The 20,489-nt window shown below is 44.3% G+C and overlaps 1 protein-coding gene across 1 annotated transcript in view; it reads right to left on the reverse strand.

Annotated features, from left to right (window-relative positions):
- Nucleotides 1-287: 287 nt before the first annotated feature.
- The window catches only part of LOC139249483 (probable G-protein coupled receptor 139), a gene marked incomplete at its 5' end in the record, with an annotated part of 52,115 nt that continues 31,913 nt past the window's right edge, over nt 288-20,489 (reverse strand). Inside the window, 3 exons of the mRNA XM_070872435.1 lie at nt 288-1,186; nt 9,371-9,491; nt 11,579-11,637. Coding sequence (XP_070728536.1) covers nt 288-1,186; nt 9,371-9,491; nt 11,579-11,637 — 1,079 coding nt within the window. The remainder of the gene's footprint in view (nt 1,187-9,370; nt 9,492-11,578; nt 11,638-20,489) is intronic.

Here is a 20,489-nt window from a genome sequence, read left to right on the forward strand (position 1 = left end):
CTAAACCTCAATGCTGGGACTTGTATCTCTTTGTGTCCAGGAGCATGATTTAATCCAATTAAACTGCTACCGCTATTATAACCCACTCTCTACATAATGGTCTTCTACCTTGTTCACAGACACTTACATAGCAAACCGCAGGCCTTGTCAGATATTGCCCAGTGTTATGTCTGAAGAAGCCTGGGCCTGAGTTGTAGCCTGCTGAGGTTCAGGTAAAATATAACTCAGGATACGATATGTGATGTAATGCAGGTCTAATGTTGGGAATTGCTCTGAACTTTTCTTTCCTAAACTAAATTAAATATTATTCTCAGAGGATACTGCAACCCATTTTTCAGCTCATCTCTGAATTTAGTCTGGGTTACTGCATAAATACACGTGTTTGTACAGCAGCTTAAAAGCAGCAGCATGTAGCTGGTATAGTCTGCAATAAGCATCGGGTCATTGAAACCTGTATGATAATACTGGTTTGTAATTCGCATTAATAAGAAATATATCACATAGGTTGTCCAGAGCAGTATGAAGTTAGCGGATATAGCGAAGAGTAAGATGATGGATTTCCTTCGGTTCTCCATCTCCGGATCATTGTGATTCACATCATTCTTGCTGCCCCTCAGCCTCCTGCGGACTCTGCTGGCCGCCAAAATGTATCCTACAGTCAGAGCATTGAGCAGCAGTATCAGTAATATTGGGAGCAGTGGGGTTAAACAGCGGTTAATCCAGCCAAATGTTACCCAAGCAGTTACAGTGTAATACTCGGGTTTTGCATTACAGCCCCAGGGTACATTGTCGATTGTATAGACGGGTACATATATAAAGAACCAGGGGATGTTTTTTATACAGAACAGCAGGCACACGGTTCCTATAACCAGGGATGCAGTTTTCTCGGTGCAATATTTAGTCCTCAGCTTCTGGCAACAAATGGTAACAAAACGATCGAAAGTGAAAGCGATGGTTAACCAGACAGAAATATCGGTGACTGCACGCATCAGCGCTATGTGGAAAGAACACACAGGTGTGATGTGCAGGAAGGTAGTCGGGAAATAATAATCATTAATCCGAACCAGTATCACATCAGTGATAATGACCAGTAGATCCGCCGCTGCCATGGTCACCAGGTAGCGAGTGATACATCTGGAGAGACCGCACTTTCCCCGGGACAGGATCACAATCGTCACCACATTAGCTGTAAAAGGGAAACACACAGGAACAGGGAATCAGCCGTCAGGTTACAGCAAGGGAGCCAGTTACACAGGATTTGGTGTGAAATGTACTTTACTGCAGGATCTGGGGACTGGAACTGAACTCTTTTCCGCTGCTAGAATTGTCTAGCAGAACAGGATTTTAACATACAATTGCAATGTTAAATATCTGTGAGTGTGGGGTAAATAACCGAAAATAAACGATTCACAAAGAGTAATAAGAATATACAAATAGACTCTGGAAATTTCCTCGGAGCTGTTACCCTTCTGCCACTGCAACTTCGGAGAAAGTGGTGTAGAAATCCACCGGAGATCCGAGTAAACTACTGGCCATTTAAATGTATGAATAAATGGACAGTGTGAGAAGGAGTTATGGATAATTGCGAAAAGTAGCAGTTCAATGACGGAGGAGGGAATGAACAGGAAACAAATTGAAAATCAGTCATGAATGGTCAATTCTAAATTGGGAGATGTTTGGGGAGCGGTGAGAATAACGCCTGACCGAAATGCAGTGAATACTAAAGGGGAACAACCGAGGGTGAGACAAAGTGCGGGATTTGGGTCCGTGGACAGGAAAGGGGAGCGGATACAAGGTGTGGGTACGAAATGGCTCAGAGTTCTCATGTTGTGTTCGCAGACTGGAGGCTATGAGTAAAGACCTTTGGACAAACTACTGTCAAACACCACGATAATAGGGGAGTTGGTATGTTTCAACTCAACCAAGTTGCAACAGTTACGTTTATAATCCACGAGATGAACATTTAATCTGATCAACTGACTTCTTGCCTGGAAGTCTCAGATCTTTGCATTGGTGCCTTGGACAGTGCAACCCCCCATCTGGACAAACTCTAACAATAACCACAAGGGGGAGAAGTTCAGATGTGATCATGAACAAACAACCTTATCTTGCACCTTCTTCTGTAATCCTAGGAAAAATATACATTCCAAAGCACACAATGGCACAAGGGGCATAATCTTCTCCTCGCTTTTGACGCCTCTAATAATGCAGCAAACTTCAGAGGGAGTTGTGGGTGGCGATCTCCAGACCGAAGCAACGATACAGTACAAGTGACAATAGAGGCTGCAGTCCAGCCCAGGAGATACCTGCCGAGATTCAGCTTCAGAAAGGCTCCGTGGTAAGGTCTTAGCTCTGAATTGGCAGAATCCATCTTTAATATTAATCCGGCACATAGCAATATGGAGAATCTGTCTCTGGTGAGAAAGACTGCCGGAAAGTACATCCCAGGGGATGTGGGACATTATATGTACCTGAGCTTCCAGCACAATCTATCAACAATGTAAGATATGCTCAGAAGTGTTTGATTCGGATTCCTTTGGTGTGCAGGATAGTGTGACATATAGCAGTTGTTCCAACTTGATATACGTAAAGAGCTCCATGTGATCATTTGTAAAGAAATAGAGACAGACAGAGAGCGAGAGAGAGACTACATATACAAAAGAAACATCGGCACTGAAAAGATATCCTGAACAAGATAAGGCGGCTGGTGCAGAAATAATTAACTGCATTCCCGTTCAACTGTGTTTCGACAATACAGTCTTAGCTGGAAATTAAATCACACGAGTATATAAGATTAATATCGTTAAGTATGAGTGTGTGGTATGTGGGGTGGGGGGGGGGGGGGTGAGGTTACCATGGTACAGAAGTATAATGGAAATCTACAGAGAAAAATGGACAAAGTAACTCTGAATCAAACACAAGAGATGGGCCGTCCTGTGCTGTTTACAAGACGGAGGTGGGCCTCCTTCTTGAACCGCTGCAGTCCGGGTGGTGACGGTGCTCCACAGAGTTGTTAGCTGGTGAGCTGCATGAAATAATGGCGAAGATATCAGGAGAAAATATTTCCGCCTGTCTTAGCAAATGGCCAAATCTGTCAGTAATTTATGTATCTGAACTATACAACCTCATAAAAGTTGCTAAAATCATGTCCCCTGTTCAGTAATTTTCAAACCACTTAATTAATTCAACTATTGAAACATTATTTCAACAACAACAATAATTTCTACTTATAGAGCGCCTTTATAAAACTTCCCGAGGCGCTTCACAGGAGTGTGACAAGACACAACAAATAAATTTGGCACCGAGCCACATAAGAATAAATTACGACCGATGACCAAAAGCTTGGTCAGAGGGAGGTTTTCAGCACTGTCTTCAAGGAAGAAAGGGAGGTATAGAGGCGGTGAGGATTTAGGGAGGCTGTTCCAGAGCTCAGGGCTCGGACTGCTGAAGGAACGGCCACCAATGGTTGAGCAGTTATAATCAGGGATACACAAGAGGGTAGAATTTGAGGAGCGCAGATATCTTGGGAGGTTGCGATTTTGAAGCAGATTACAGAGATAGCGAAGGACAAGGCCATGGAGGGATTTACACACAGAAGGAGAATTTTGAAGCCGAGGTATTGTTGAACCGGGATCAGTGTAGCTCAGCGAGCACAGGGGTGATGGGTGAGTGGGATTTCGTGCGAGATTGGAAATGCACTGGCGAGTTTTGAATGACTTCAAGTTTACATAGTGTAGAATGTAGGAGGTCAGCCAGGAGTGTGTTGGAGCTGTACAAACTCGAGGTAACAAAGGCATGGATGAGGGTTTCAGCAGCAGAGGAGCTGAGGCAGGGGCGAAGACGGGCAATGCCATATCGCAGATATGTGGCCAGAAGATCATTTCACGTTCTAAAGGACACCGAGTTTGCGAACTGTCTGCTTCAGTCACAGACAGAAGCACGGGAGAGGGGTCGAGTGGATAGTTAGGGAACACAGTTTGTGGCAGGAACCAAAGAGAATGTCGTCAGCCTTCCCAATATTTAATTAGAGAAATGTTCTGCTCATCCAGTACTGGATGTCGGACAAGCAGTCTGCCAATTTAGAGACCTTGGAGGGGTCGAAAGAAATGGTGGTGTGATGTGGAGACTGACGCTGTGTTTTAGGATGATGTCAAGAGGCAGCATATAGTGGAGAAACGCGAGTGTGCCAAGGATAATTCCTTGGGGAACACGATATGCAACGATTTGATCGTGGGAATATAAGCGAATGCAAGTGATTTTCTGTCTACAATTAGGGAGATATGGATGGAACAAGGTGAGTGCAGTCCCACCCAGCTGGAGGGTGGTGAAGAGGCATTGGAGGATCATGGAGTACTCAAACATATCAAAGGTTGCGGGCATGTCGAGATTGTTGAGGGAAAGGTTACTGTTGTCAATGTCACAAAGGATGACTTTTGTGACTTTGATGAGAGCTGTTTCGGTAGCGTGGCTTGGCGGAAACCAGAATACAGGGATTAAAACATGGAGTTCCGGGAGGCGACAACATGTTCAAGGACTTGGCAGTGGACATTGAGGTTGGAGAGGGGGCGATAGCTTGCAAGCTGAATAGTGTCAATGGTTTTTTGAGGAGAGAGATGATGACGGTAGATTTGAAGGAGACGAGAGGACCTGAGCTGAGAGTACCGTTAACTATGTCAGCTAACACAGGAGCCAGAAAAGGAAGTTGGCTGGTCAGCACCTTGGTGGGAATAGGGTCAAGTGAGCAGGAAGTGGGTCTCATGGATAAGATGAACATGGAGAGGTCAAGAGGGGCAGATCAGGGAGAGACTAGAGAGAGATGCGACTTCATGGCTAGCGCAGGGTGGAAACTTAAGGGACGTTTGACCCGTTGGGCTCGAGGATGGAAGAGAAGTGGCAGAGGCAGCTGATTGGGTGGTCTCAATCTTTGAGACAAATAATTCCATGAGCTACTCACACTTGTTGTTGGAGGTGAGTGTGGTGGAGACAGGGGAGAGGGGTTTCACAAGAAGGTTAACAGTCGAGAATACTAGCCGGGGGTTATGTTTGCATTCTATAATGGTGCTAGAATAGTGAGCAGTTTTGGCAGACATGAGTAGGGCCCGATAATACTTTATGTGATCTAGCCAAATCTGGCGTTGATTGGTTAAACCAGTTGTCCGCCACATCCGTAGAAGTCTGCGATCCTTGTACTTGAGTGAGCGAGAATGAGGGCCGTACCAGGGGAAAGGCCAGGGTGAGAGAGATTAATTGTTTTAATAGGATCTAGGTCATCAAAGGTGATGGTGAAGGGATATTTGGGGAGATTAGTGGCTGCAGAAATGGCATTGCCAATTAATTCATTATCTCCTCGCTTTGAACAGAGTCATAGTTTAAATAGTGGTGATACCTGATTAACAAATATTCTTGTAACAAAACGATTTGAAAATTAATCTTGTTGCTATTGCAGCTGCTATATAATGACAGGACTAAAAGGAAACAATGTCCTTCTCTCACAGAATCCAAACACCACTGTTGCCAGTTACAAAACAAAATATAATTACTATCATATCTTACTGTTTCTATTTTCCAAATTCTCCATCCCTTCAGTCTCCGGTTCCACTACCAGTGCAATGTCCCAAATATAATCATTACATTTGTGTATAACTGATTGCAAATGTTTAAAAATGAAATTTGCGGCCATAGGGCATAACTGTGCTTGGTGCACGAATTCAGCTCTGAATAAATACATCACCACTGTGGTTTCAGGAAATGCTTGAAAACACAACCGTATTTGACAGAAAAGGTGTGCAATAAAACACTTGATTGTTACAGTCTAGCAAAGTTAATATAGACCTTCACTCTTTGTCAGAAGATGATTTCTACAACTTCGTAACATACCTTGTCATGTAACTAAATGTCTATATATATGCACACAGCAAGATCCAGAAACACAACATCTAGTTGGTAAAGTTGGCTAAGGTTTGCTTTATTCGAAAACACTGCCATGGGAAAGTCAGTGCATACGAATGTGAGCCTAGATTTTCGACAGGGTGTCAAACCCATAAACTTCTGATTCAGATGGGAGCCCCGGCTGTTACATTTAAAGGCGAGGTAGATAATTTAACCAGAGCATGCAAAGAGGAGAGCATTAGCGAAGGGTTCCTGACGCTGCTAACGATTAACTGAAACAATTTCACAATCTAACGACATCCCTCTGTGATAATACTGCGCTCATTCTCACTTGGAACCGCAATGCTCCGAGACATTCCATGTAAAACAATGTCAGATTTTGAGTTGGAGATTCAAAAACATTGTAATATCAACAAACATCTCGCAAAGTTTGGAGGGAATGGAGGACAGATATTCTCGGAATTTCCGATAGTGACCCAAATCTGACAAATAATCACCTCAGGACCGACAGAGCAATAAACAGGCCCTCCAGGTAATACAGCGAGACACGGATTTATGCAATCGGTATCCTGTTAAAATGAGCGCTGGAAACTCTATGGGCTGCAGGATATCATCGGACATTTTTTCGTGTAGAACATTCAGACACACTGAAATTGGACCTGCGATTACCGGAAAGCTCATTGCAGAAATGATGACTCTGGTGTTTGACGTATAGGATAGCAGGATTAGATCATTCTGCCCCACAAGCCTTTTCCACCATTCCAGTAGACCATGGGTGATCGGCACCCTGACTCCAATTACCGTCTTGGTTCAATACCCCTTGATACCCTGACCTTAACAAATCTATCGGTCAGAGTCTGTAAATTTACAACTGACCATTAATTGACAGAATTTTGGGAGAACGAGTGTTAGATTTCTCCTCGACTTTGTGTGAGAAAGTGTTTCGTGATTTCACTCCTAAATGGCCGAGCTCCAATTTTAAGATAATGCCTTCTGGTTTAGATTACACCGCCATAGGAAACAGTTTCTGTGCCTCCACTATCGAACACCTTTATCTATTTAAATAGCTCGGTTATATCACGCTTCACCCTTCTAAACACAATGGAATACAAGGCAAGGTTATGTAAACTTTCCTCATATTTGAATACTTTAAACCGTGGTATCAGTCTGGTTAACTTGCGCTGAAACCCCTCGAAGGCCAATCCATCTATCCTGCGATATGTGCCCAAAACTAAACGTATGTATTCCAAATGGGATATGACCAAATCTCTGTACAGCGAGAACAGACTTCCTCAGTTGTAAATATCTTCCCCCTTGTGATAAAAGCCGAAATTCCTTTAACATTTATCCCTATTCTGTGGTTCCTTCCGTGCAAACAACTATCGAACCAAGTCGTAAGATTACCGCTAATTACGTGGGTTCCCATTTTTACGAATAATAACTGAAATACATTATCAAAGCAGGGACTTAACTGACAATGTAATACAATTTGAGACGATGGGAACAGACATTCCAATGCACCGAGTACTGATCATATTTATTGTTAAAATTACCGCAGCTGACACAATTTGGCGCTTTTGCTTCACAAACTAAGCACGTTACCGGGAACACCAATTACCACGCCGAGAACTGGAACACAGCAAATGGTAATACAATAAATCAAACTGTATTGATCTCTGTGAAATGATGGGGACTCTTGGTGCGGCACATGTTACAACTGACCATATGAGCTGATATAGTGAGAGATACTCTTAGTAATACAGGGCCGAAACTTGCAGTAGGAGCATTAGGCTGCAATGATCCTGAGATTTGTGAGAGTCAGCGGGACAGTGAGACAACTCACTTCAATCTGTTCTCATTGAGTAACCTCTTCAAATATACTCTGCAGAGTGTTAAAAGCAGCCGTAATATTGGACTTTAATGCTGATCATGTTTCTTCAAACACACACATGCAAGGCAATTTATTAGTGCAGGGTGGTGAGAACTCATGGGACAGAATTTGCGATTTCAGTTTCCCAACTGAAGTGGGAAAGTTAGTCAGTGGTACAATGGGTGATAAAACACACTGGTTCGATACCCTGGGCTCTGCCACATAAACTGTAAATGTGAGATAGAGGAATGTAATACAGACACAGATAACAGGGCGATATGACAGATGTGTTTAAAATTATTGACAGGATGGAAGAAGGTAGATAGAAGCAGACTGATTCCAGTAGATGTGTGTTTCAGAACAAGGCGCTGTAGAAAGTAGATGAAATAGAAGACAATGGAACAGAGAGAAGAGAGAGCGGGAGAAGCTTTTTTATACAGGGATCCGGGAGGCGGTGGAGTTCAGTTACATGGATAGAGGTTGAGGCAGAAACTGTCAGAATTCAAAGTAGATTGGGTCCGTGGCTGGAGGAAGAGGCGATAAAGGGATATGGTGGGTAAATGTGACTAGAAATTCCTCTATCTCTCAGTATCTGAAGTGAAATTAAAGTGAATGTGTGTGGATCACCGAGCGGACAGACTTACTGAGGGTACAGGCGATGTTATATCACCCTGCAAGCGTTTGGTCTGAACAATAAATGTGTGCGATTAGTATAAAGGCACCATGACCCGGCATGGAGACGGTGCTTTGGTTAAAATGCAGGTATTGAATCTAAAACGGGTTTTTAAATGTGGACAAACCCAGGACAGCTGCATAGAGCGCCGCTGCCTTGTTCCAATCGCTCTCTCACAGCACGGATTCCCGGTCTGACCTGTACCGCTGCAGGAATGGATGTGACAGAAACCAGCTGCGTCCCACCGGCTGAAGGCAGAACAATCTCCGCCGGGAAGGTGAAGGCGAGTCTGAAAACAGGCTGGTCACCGGTCAGTGGAGAAGATGAGGGAGAGAGTCTGTGTTCCTGCATGGAACACAATCCCACACTCGGCATGGATTGTGATCACCAGGAATAATATCTGGCACTTTGCTGGAACCAGACCGAGAACAGCGGGTAGATTCTGATTGACGGGACTGAACAAATCCCGGTCCTGACTGTCAGAATTCCCAGGTATATGTCCATGATCGGCTGTCAGTGTCTGTCTCCAAAGCGGGAGTCAATGGGAGACAAACTGGAGCATTTTACAACACGCTGAATGTTCAGTAAAATATAATCTGTCAGATATTACTGAGTGTTCGGGGAGACAAGACGAGTCATGGAAAAATAGAATTAAAATAGTCCATTGAATAAAAATTGCTCGACGCTCAGTTAAAATGGAACAAGTTTGAAAGACATTACATGTGGAAATTAATCTGGAGGTATTATGCGGGGTTAAAGAAGATTAAAAGTCACCAAATGTTCAGTCAATGAACAAGGTTGAGTGAGAAATACTGTCACTGAATTTCTGCCTTTGGACTGAATTGTTAAGGATCGTTACAAAAAGACAGTTCCTGAGATAGGAATACATTATATCCCAACTTTATTCACAAATTTTGTAACGGCATATAATCACTTACCGGGGATTCCAATGGCTGCTATAATCGGATAGTAAATCATTAATGCCTGTAGAATTGGTGGTAACCAGGAAAATGGATAGGCAGTTAACGGAACTCTCATGCTGTCTGGTGACTCTTGGCACTGGAAATAGAGATCCAAATAATTGTGAGATGAGAGCTGAAGAGAAAACATCATTTATAATTGCGGGACCCTACCCGTGGGACCATGAATGATCAGGAGCATTGATATTACTTCCAGCCATTTGGCCGCACGTCACCTCCCTTCACTGTAATGTTTGTGCTGCACTGATTATATCCAAAATGATAATACAAGTGTTTGATGTGAAACCGCCCAAAAGCTTGGCCTAATATATTGCTCATATTTCTAACTAACAATGTACAGAAAGCCGAGCTCTGCCGGCATGACTTCCGCACCTTAAACAGAAACAGCTTCAGTTTTCCTCTTGTTAAATGTTGCGCTTCACTCCTGTCAATGCACAAAGCGAATTCCCCGAATTTCCAATCAAATTTCAAATTTTACACCACTCAATCATCCCTTTCAATCTCGGAGTTGAGGCTTGCAATTGAATGAGCAATGTATATCTTTAGAACGGCATGAATTCGGGATTTGCACCAACACCTAGAATAAAATTAATCTAAAAACTAGGATAGAAAAATGTAACCATAGAAAAGGGCTCGAAATAAGCCTCGTTTCACTGCAATTAACATTTTTCAAACGTTACAGATGATTTTAAAACCGTTTCCAGAGGGCTAACTGTGACAAGGGACCGGTACAGTATTAGAATAGCTTCTGACACGTGAGAAGCAGAATCTCTCTGGGTATCTACCTCCCCATTGATTTGGTGGGCTGCGGTGGGGATTCACGACACTGTCTTCTAGTATTATCCATTGCCGTTATTTCACGTTGATATGTTTTGTGATATTATAGAGGCTGAGGAATGCAGAGACAGGAGTAGGCCATTTAGTCGCTCGGACAAACTCCACCGTTCAATTGCTCCTCAACTCAATATTTCCCGCATTTATAGAAATTCTTGAATTTGCATAGCGCCTTTCACAACCAATGGATATCGCAAAAGTCTTTACAGCCAATTACATAATTTTTGACCTTTAGTCACTGTACTTTTGTAGCCATTGCTGCAGGTAATTTGTACACAGCAGGGTTCCAAAAACAGCAATGTTACAATAACAAGTTAATCTCCGTTAGTCATGAATTTGATTGCGGGATAAATATAGGTTTGTGCAACTGGATAACTCCCCTGCTCTTCTTAGAAATGGTGTCATAGGACCGTCTCCGCCCTCCTGGGAGACCATAACACTCATCTGAAAGATGGCACCGCCGACAGTGCAGCATTCCCTCTATATTTCACTTGAATTTCAGCCAGATATGTGTGATGAAGTCTCTGGAGTGGGAGTTTCTTGCTCCAGTCTGCACTATTTACTGCAGCACTACTTAACACAGGCTCATCTGTGAAATAACATTCCACTATATGTTAAATCTCGATTGGATATGTATTTTTTTAATCTCATTTGTATTAGCCAGAGATGTACTTAATGACTACGAACTGATTGTCGATCCTTCTTATAACTTTACACACGTGTTTAGATTCAATGTACAACATGCATTTTTGAAATATAACTTTTTATTTTTTTTATATGTTCATCTTTTTCATGTTAATCGAACAAGTATGCAGTAGTCCTGAAGCCTAAAATGTGTCAAGCATTGCAAAACTGAGAACAAGAAGCATTTTAACTTCATGCATTTAATGCAATGTGAGAATCAACTAAATGGTCTTGAGATTACATAAGGCACTGTCTTTACAATTGGTTTTTGAAAGTACGAAGCCTGGGACAGGATAATATTTGTAGAATAGGAGATCACATGTTCTGAAGTTGCTGGCTAAGGCCTTGAGAAAAAGCAAGAGCCAGATAAAATGGAAGAACAACCCTCTTCCCCTCTTGTAGGCCGGTAATTGGTCAGCCATAAATATATGGCATCTTGAGGACTAGTCAATCAGCCCTTGTCCATCAAAGTTATGGATGGGGTGAGGTCCGACTCTTCTTTCCTTCGTCTGAAAGAAACTCCACGCGCTATTGGCCAGCCCACCATTTGGAAAGACCCGTAAATGGTACCTGTGTCAATATCGACTCATGGTACCGCTGGAAAAGTAGGATAAAAGGGCCACTTATGAGAGTTAGACTGTAAAGTACCAGGAGCAAGGGCTGAGCCTGGAGAGGGACCAGGTAGTAGTGGCCCACGGGAGGAGGATCTGGATCCAAACAGACAAGATAAGGGACAATGAACATAGAATAGCCCAAGCGGCTTGATTCCAAGGCAAAGACCAACGAACAGAGAACACCTCGAGTGGGATGAGTTCAACCCAAGGGCCAATGAACAGAAGATACTCCAGACTGGGTGAGGTGGAAGAGAGCCTTGGTGCGTTGGACTGTTTCTTTCAGACTCCGAACAAAAGGTAACTAAAACTACCTGAGGCAGCACGGGTGATATCATTTTCGTTCTATAGTGTAAACGACTGATAAATGCTCACCTTTGTGTAATACCTAATAAAAGAACTTTGTGCCATATTGAAGTAACGTCAGACAATTGGGAAAGCATGCAAACACCCTAGCAAAATCTGGTGTGAGAAAACGGTGGTGTTTATTTGCGTTTAAAAAACATTCTAAGGCTGACCCATTTTGCTGGTACCTCGTTCGAGGAAGGATAGCCATTGGGGAGTGCAGGGATATTTGTACACCTGCCAGTTTTCGTAATGTAGCAGAATATCTGACTGTGCAAATAGATGTGAACAAATATGATGTGATTGGGATTACGGAGACGTGGCTCCAGGATGATCAGGGCTGGGAACTCAACATCCAGGGGTATTCAACATTCAGGAAGGATAGAATAAAAGGAAAAGGAGGTGGGATAGCATTGCTGGTTAAAGAGGAGATTAATGCAATAGTTAGGAAAGACATTAGCTTGGATGATGTGGAATCTATATGGGTAGAGCTACAGAACACCAAAGGGCAAAAAACGTTATTAGGAGTTGTGCACAGACCTCCAAACAGTAATAGGGATGTTGGGGAGGGCATCAAACAGGAAATTAGGGGTGCATGCTATAAAGGTGTAGCAGTTATAATGGGTGACTTTAATATGTACATAGATTGGGCTAGCCAAACTGGAAGCAATACGGTGGAGGAGGATTTCAAGGAGTGCATAAGGGATGGTTTTCTAGACCAATATGTCGAGGAACCAACTAGGGGGGAGGCCATCTTAGACTGGGTGTCATGTAATGAGAGAGGATTAATTAGCAATCTCATTGTGCGAGGCCCCTTGGGGAAGAGTGACCATAATATGGTGGAATTCTGCATTAGGATGGAGAATGAAACAGTAAATACAGAGACCATGGTCCAGAACTTAAAGAAGGGTAACTTTGAAGGTATGAGGCGTGAATTGGCTAGGGTAGATTGGCGAATGATACTTAGGGGGTTGACTGTGGATGGGCAATGGCAGACATTTAGAGACCGCATGGATGAATTACAATAATTGTACATTCCTGTCTGGCGTAAAAATAAAGAAGGGAAGGTGGCTTAACCGTGGCTATCAAGGGAAATCAGGGATAGTATTAAAGCCAAGGAAGTGGCATACAAATTGGCCAGAAATAGCAGTGAACCTGGGGACTGGGAGAAATTTAGAACTCAGCAGAGGAGGACAAAGGGTTTGATTAGGGCAGGGAAAATGGAGTACGAGAAGAAGCTTGCAGGGAATATTAAGGCGGATTTCAAACGTTTCTATAGGTATGTGAAGAGAAAAAGGTTAGTAAAGACAAACGTAGGTCCCCTGCAGTCAGAATCAGGGGAAGTCATAACGGGGAACAAAGAAATGGCAGACCAATTGAACAAGTACTTTGGTTCGGTATTCACTAAGGAGGATACAAACAACCTTCCGGATATAAAAGGGGTCGGGGGGTCTAGTAAGGAGGAGGAACTGAGGGAAATCTTTATTAGTTGGGAAATTGTGTTGGGGAAATTGATGGGATTGAAGGCCGATAAATTCCCAGGGCCTGATGGACTGCATCCCAGAGTACTTAAGGAGGTGGCCTTGGAAATAGCGGATGCATTGACAGTTATTTTCCAACATTCCATTTTATCTGGATCAGTTCCTATGGAGTGGAGGGTAGCCAATGTAACCCCACTTTTTAAAAAAGTAGGGAGAGAGAAAACAGGGAATTATAGACCGGTCAGCCTGACCTCAGTAGTGGGTAAAATGATGGAATCAATTATTAAGGATGTCATAGCAGTGCATCTGGAAAATGGTGACATGATAGGTCCAAGTCAGCATGGAATTGTGAAAGGGAAATCATGCTTGACAAATCTTCTGGAATTTTTTGAGGATGTTTCCAGTAAAGTGGACAAAGGAGAACCAGTTGATGTGGTATATTTGGACTTTCAGAAGGCTTTCGACAAGGTCCCACACAAGAGATTAATGTGCAAAGTTAAAGCACATGGGATTTGGGGTAGTGTGCTGACGTGGATTGAGAACTGGTTGTCAGACAGGAAGCAAAGAGTAGGAGTAAATGGGTACTTTTCAGATTGGCAGGCAGTGACTAGTGGGGTACCGCAAGGTTCTGTGCTGGGGCCCCAGCTGTTTACATTGTACATTAATGATTTAGACGAGGGGATTAAATGTAGTATCTCCAAATTTGCGGATGACACTAAGTTGGGTGGCAGTGTGAGCTGCGAGGAGGATGCTATTAGGCTGCAGAGTGACTTGGATAGGTTAGGTGAGTGGGCAAATGCATGGCAGATGAAGTATAATGTTGATAAATGTGAGGTTATCCACTTTGGTGGTAAAAACAGAGAGACAGACTATTATCTGAATGGTGACAGATTAGGAAAAGGGAAGGTGCAACGAGACCTGGGTGTCATGGTACATCAGTCATTGAAGGTTGGCATGCAGGTACAGCAGGCGGTTAAGAAAGCAAATGGCATGTTGGCCTTCATAGCGAGGGGATTTGAGTACAAGGGCAGGGAGGTGTTGCTACAGTTGTACAGGGCCTTGGTGAGGCCACACCTGGAGTATTGTGTACAGTTTTGGTCTCCTAACTTGAGGAAAAACATTCTTGCTATTGAGGGAGTGCAGCGAAGACTCACCAGACTGATTCCCGGGATGGCGGGACTGACCTATCAAGAAAGATTGGATCAACTGGGCTTGTATTCACTGGAGTTCAGAAGAATGAGAGGGGACCTCATAGAAACGTTTAAAATTCTGACGGGTTTAGACAGGTTAGATGCAGGAAGAATGTTCCCAATGTTGGGGAAGTCCAGAACCAGGGCTCACAATCTGAAGATAAGGGGTAAGCCATTTAGGACCGAGATGAGGAGAAACTTCTTCACCCAGAGAGTGGTGAACCTGTGGAATTCTCTACCACAGAAAGTAGTTGAGGCCAATTCACTAAATATATTCAAAAGGGAGTTAGATGAAGTCCTTACTACTCGGGGGATCAAGGGTTATGGCAAGAATGCAGGAAGGGGGTACTGAAGTTTCATGTTCAGCCATGAACTCATTGAATGGCGGTGCAGGCTAGAAGGGCTAAATGGCCTGCTCCTGCACCTATTTTCTATGTTTCAATGTCTCTCTCTCGCTCGCTGTCTCTCTCTCTCTGTCACCCTCGCTTTCTATCCCTCTCTCTCACTCTCTCTGTGTTTCTCGCTCTCTCTATTTCTCTATTTTTGTCTCTCTATCTCTCTGTCTTTCTCTCTCTATCTCTCACTCTCTGTCTTTCTCTCTCGCTCTCTCTGTCTCATTCCCTCTCCTCGCTCTCCGTCTCTCTGTCTGTCTGCCTGTCTCACTCCCTTTTTCTCTCTCTCTCGCTTTCTGTCTGTCTCTCTCTCTCTCTCTCTCTCTCTGTCTCTATCTCTCTCACTCTGTCTATCTACCGCTCTGTCTTTCTCTCTCTCTCTCTCTGTCTTTCGCTCTCTCTCTCTGTCTTTCTCTCTGTCTCGGGCTCTCTCTCCCTCTCACTCTGTTTCTCTCTCTATGTATTTCTCACTGTCTTTATCTCCGTCTTTCTCTCTCTATGAATCTCTCTCTCTGTTTCTATCTCTGTCTCTCTCTGTCTCTCTCTGACTCTCTCACTCTGTCTCTCTCTGTCTCTCTCATTCTGTTTGTCTCTATTTCTCACTCTGCCTCTGTCTCTGTCTCCGTCTCTCTCTTTCTCTGTTTCTTTCTCTCTTTCTATTTATCTCTCTCTGTCTCTCTCTGTCTGTCTCTCTCTCTCTCGGCCTCTTTCTCTCTCCCTCTGCCTCTGTCTCGCTCACCCTCTCTCTCTGAGTCTCTCTCTATCTCGCTCTGTCTCTCCCTCTCTCTCTCTTTAACTCTCTATAAGTCTGTCTCTCTTTCTCTCTCTGTCTGTCTGCCTACCTCTGTCTCTCTCTCTCTTTCTGTCTCTCCCTCTGTCTCTCTCTCTTTCTCTCACACTCGCTCTGTCTCTCACTCTCTCTGTATCTTTCCGATTCTTTATCTCCATCTTTTCCCCTCTCGCTAACCATCTCTCTGTCTCTGTCTCTGTCTCTCTCTCTCTCTCTCTCTGTCTTTCCCTCTCTCTGACTCTCTCTCTGTGTCAATCTGTCTTTCCCACTCTCTCTGTCTCTCTCTGTCTTTCTCACCGTCTCTCCCTCTCTCGATATCTCTCTATAATGCTGTCTCTATCTCCCGCTGTCTGTCTGCCTATCTTTGTCTCTCTATCTCTCTGTCTCTCTCTCTCTCTGTCTCTCTCTGTGTCTCTCTCTCTCTCTCTCTCGCTCTGTCTCGCTCTGTCTCTCTCTCTCTCGCTCTGTATTTTTCTCTGTCTTTCATTCTCACTCTATATTTCTCTGTATATTTCACTGTCTCTCTCTCTCTCTCTGTCTCTCTCTCTCCCTCTCTCGCTCTGTCTCTCTCTCTCTCTCTCTTGCTCTGTATTTTACTCTTTCTCTCTCTCTCTCACTCTGTTTATTTATCTGTGTCTCTCTCTGTTTCTCTGTCTCTGTCTCTCTCTGTCTCTCTCTATCAATATCTCTGTCTGACTATCTCTGTCTCTCTCCGACTGTCTCACTCTGTCTCTCTATCTCTCTCTCTGTCGCTCTCTGCCTCTCTGTCTCTTTTTCTCTCACTCTATGTCTCTCCCTTTCCCTCTCAGGCTAGCTCTTTATCTGTCTCTCTCTCTCGCACTGTATTTTTCTCTCTCTCTGTCCCTCATTCTGTATATTTCTCTGTGTCTTTCTCTGTCTCTCTGTCTCTGTCTCTCTCTGTCTCTCTCGATCTCTATCTCTGTCTGAATATATCTGGCTCTCTCTCCGACTGTCTCTCTCTGTCTCTCTATTTCTCACTCTCGCTCTGTCTCTCTCTGTCTCTCACTCTTGCTCTGTATTTTACTCTGTCTCTCTCTCTCTCACTCTGTATATTTCTCTGTGTCTCTCTCTGTTTCTCTCTCTGTGTCTCTCTCTATCTCTATCTCTGTCTGCCTATCTCTGGCTCTCTCTCCGACTGTCTCTCTCTCTGTCTCTCTATCTCTCTCTCTGTCGCTCTCTGTCTCTTTTTCTCTCAATCTGTGTCTCTCCCTTTCCCTCTAAGGCTAGCTCCCTATCTGTCTCTCTCTCTCGCTCTGTATTTTTCTCTCTCTCTGTCCCTCACTCTGTATATTTCTCTGTGTCTTTCTCTGTCTCTCTGTCTCTGTCGCTCTCTGTCTCTCTCTATCTCTATCTCTGTCTGAATATATCTGGCTCTCTCTCCGACTGTCTCTCTCTCTGTCACACTCCATCTCTCTCTCTTTCTCTCTCGCTCTGTGTCTCTCCCTCACCCTCTCTCCCTATCTCTCTCTCTGTCTCTCTCACTCTTGTCTCTATCACTCTCTGTCTCTGACTCTCAATCTCTCTCTCTGTCTTTCTTTCTCTCTTTCTGTCTCTCTCACTCTCTCTATCTGTCTCTCTCTCTCTGTCTCTCTCTCTCCGTCTCTTTCTCTCTCTCTCTCTCACTGTCTCTCTCGATCTGTCTCTCTCTGTCGCTCGCTCTATGTCGCGCTCTCTCTGTGCCTCACTGTCTCTCTATATCTCTCTGACTCTATATATCTCTCTATCTGTGTCTATCTCTATCTTTCTCTCTCTCTCTTGCGCTCTATCTCTCTCGGTCTCCCCCTCTCTCTCTGCATCTCTCCCTCTATATATCCTGTCTCTCTCTATCTCTCTATCTCTCTATCTGTCTTTATCTCTCTCTCTCTCTCCAACTATCTCTCTCTCTCTCTCGCTGTTTCTTCCCATCTCTGTGTCTCTCTCTCTATCTCTGTCTTTCTCTGTTTTCCATCTGTCTCACTATGTCTCTGTCTCTTTCTCTGTCTCTCCCTCTCTCTCTCTTTCTCCCTCTCTCCCTGTCTCTCACTCTCTCTTTCTCTCTCTCTCTTTCTCCCTGTCTCTCTGTCTCTATCGCTGTCTCTTTCTCTCTGTTTCACTGTCTTCCTCTATCTTTCCCTCTCTCTCTCTCTCTCCCTCTCTCTCTTTCTGTCTCTGTTTCTCTCTCCATCTTTCCCTCTCTAACTGTCTCTCCCTCTCGCTCTGTCTCTCTCTCTCTCGCTCTATATTTTTCTCTGTCTTTCTCTCTCTCGCTCTCTCACCTTCTCTCTCTGAGTTTCTCTATCTCGCTCCGTCTCTCGCTCTCAATCTGTCTCTCTCTCTGCCTCTCTCTCTCTCGCTCTGTCTCTCTCTCTCTCTCACCTTCTCTCTCTCGTCTCTCTCTATCTCTCTCTGTCTGTCTCTCTCTGTATCTCACTATAATTCTGTCTCTCTTTCTCTCTCTCTGTCAGTCTGCCTATCTCTATCTCTGTCTCTCTCTCTCTTACACTCTCTCCCTGTCTCACTTTCTCTCTCTTTCTCTCTCTTTCTCTCTGTTTCACTCTAGCCCTGTCTCTCTCTGTCTCTCGCTCTATATTTTTCTCTGTCTCTCTCTCTCTCACTCTGTATTTTTCTTTGTGTCTCTCTCTGTCTCTCTTTCTCTCTCTGTCTCCATCTCGCTCTGTCTGCCTATCTCTGTTTCTCTCTCCGACTGTCTCTCTCTGTCTCTCTGTATTTCTCCCTCTCTCTCTCGCTATCTCTCTCTGTCTCTCTCTCTCTCGCGTGCTCTCTTACTGTCTGGATATTTCTCTCTCTGTCTCTCTATCTATCTATCTCTATGTCTCTCTCTCTCTCTCTCTGTGCCTCACTGCCTCTCTATATATCTATGTCTCTATCTCTCTCCATCTGTCGCTCTCGGTCTGTGTCTCTTTCCCTCGCTATATATCTCTGTCTCTCTCTATCTGTTTCTCGCTCTCACTCTCGCTCTCTCTCTCTCTCCCTCACCCTCGCTCTCTCTCTCTCCCTCACTCTCTCCATATCTCTCTCTCTCTCTCTCTCTGTCCTCCCCCCTCTCTCTCTCTCTCTCTTTATCTCCGTCTCTCTTTCTCTCCGTCTCTCTATGATTCCCTCTCTCTCTGTCTATCTGTCTCTCTCTCCCTCTTGCTCTGTCTCTCTCTCTCTGTATCTCTCTGTGTCTTTATCTCTGCCTTTCCCCCTCTCTCTCTATCAATCTGTTTCTCTCTCTCACTATCTGTCTCCCAACCTGTATCACTCTCTCTCTGTCTCTCTCTCATTCAGTCTCTCTCTGTATATCTCTCCCTCTCTCTCTCTCTCTCTGTCTCTCTGAAGCTCTCCCAGAACCACAGTGACAATGCAGACACCGATCTTCAGTCATCCATTTTACATTTGTTAATGGTCGCCATTTTATGTTAACACTGGGAGATTGATTACAGAGACCGACGACTCTCTAATTTAACGTTAACTGCTTAAAGGTGTACCTGCCGTGGGAGTGTTTGATGGGACAGTGTAGAGGGAGCTTTACTCTGTATCTAACCCCCTGTACCTGTCGTGGGAGGGTTTGATGGGACAGTGTAGAGGGAGCTTTACTCTGTGTCTAACCCCGTGCTGTACCTGCCCTGGGAGTGTTTGATGGGACAGTGTCGAGGGAGCTTTACTCTGTATCTAACCCCCTGTACCTGCCCTGGGAGTGTTTGATGGGATAGTGTAGAGGGAGCTTTACTCTGTATCTAACTCCCTGTACCTGCCCTGGGAGTGTTTGATGGGACAGTGTAGAGGGAGCTTTACTCTATATCTAACCCCCTGTACCTGCCCTTGGAGTGTTTGATGCGATAGTGTAGAGAGCGAGAGTGAGAGAAACAGACAGAGAGAGAGACTGACAGAGAGACAGGGAGACTGAAAGAGAGAGCGAGAGAGAGGAACTCTGTATCTAACCCCGTGCTTCACCTGCCCGGGGAGGTTTGCTGGGACAGTGTGGAGGGAGATTAAATGCCCAACTCTCTCTTTCCCTCTCGCTTTCTCTCTGTCAGTCTCTCTCTCCGTTTGTTCCTCTCTCTCTCTCGCTCTCTCTTTCAGTCTCCCTGTCTCTCTCTCTCTCTCTTTATCTCTGTCCCTCTCTCTCTCTTGCTCTCTGTCAGTCTCTCTGTCTCCCTCTCTCCATCTCGCTCCCTCACTCTCTCCTTCGCTCCCAATTTCTATCCATCAATCTCTCTTTCACTGTTTCCTCTGTCTCTGCTGGGGTCCGTTTCCGATCTCACTCTTTCTTTCTCTTTTCTGCCAACACGCTCTCTCTATCCCTAATTATCTTACTGCTTCTCACTGTCCACCTCTCTTTTTCTCTCTCCCTGTCTCTCATTCCAATTCTGATGTTTCCTTGATTGAAAAGTACCCTGACATATTGCAGTCTGACTGTTTAAACCCACAGCAAGAAATCACATTTCTGGGACATTTTTGAGTTGCTAACCATCCAATTGTGTGTTGGAATGTGTGGGGTAAATCTAGTTTCTCCATCTGAAAGCGTTGAGTGTTTCAGATTGACCAGTATATGGGATCAAAGGCTGATTCAGACAATGCTGCATTGTGGAACGGTGGGATATCTTCACAGGGCAGGAAATGGAGAAGCAAGTTTTGTTGGTTTGAATAAGGTGTAAATTCGATTGTGTCGCCCCCTCACAGATACACAGGATTGAAGCTGTTTATCATCAATACCCTGAAAGAATGAAATGGTTCAACAAGGTGT

Source organism: Pristiophorus japonicus, unplaced genomic scaffold, assembly GCF_044704955.1.
Source record: "Pristiophorus japonicus isolate sPriJap1 unplaced genomic scaffold, sPriJap1.hap1 HAP1_SCAFFOLD_315, whole genome shotgun sequence".
NCBI classification, from domain to species: Eukaryota; Metazoa; Chordata; class Chondrichthyes; family Pristiophoridae; genus Pristiophorus; species Pristiophorus japonicus.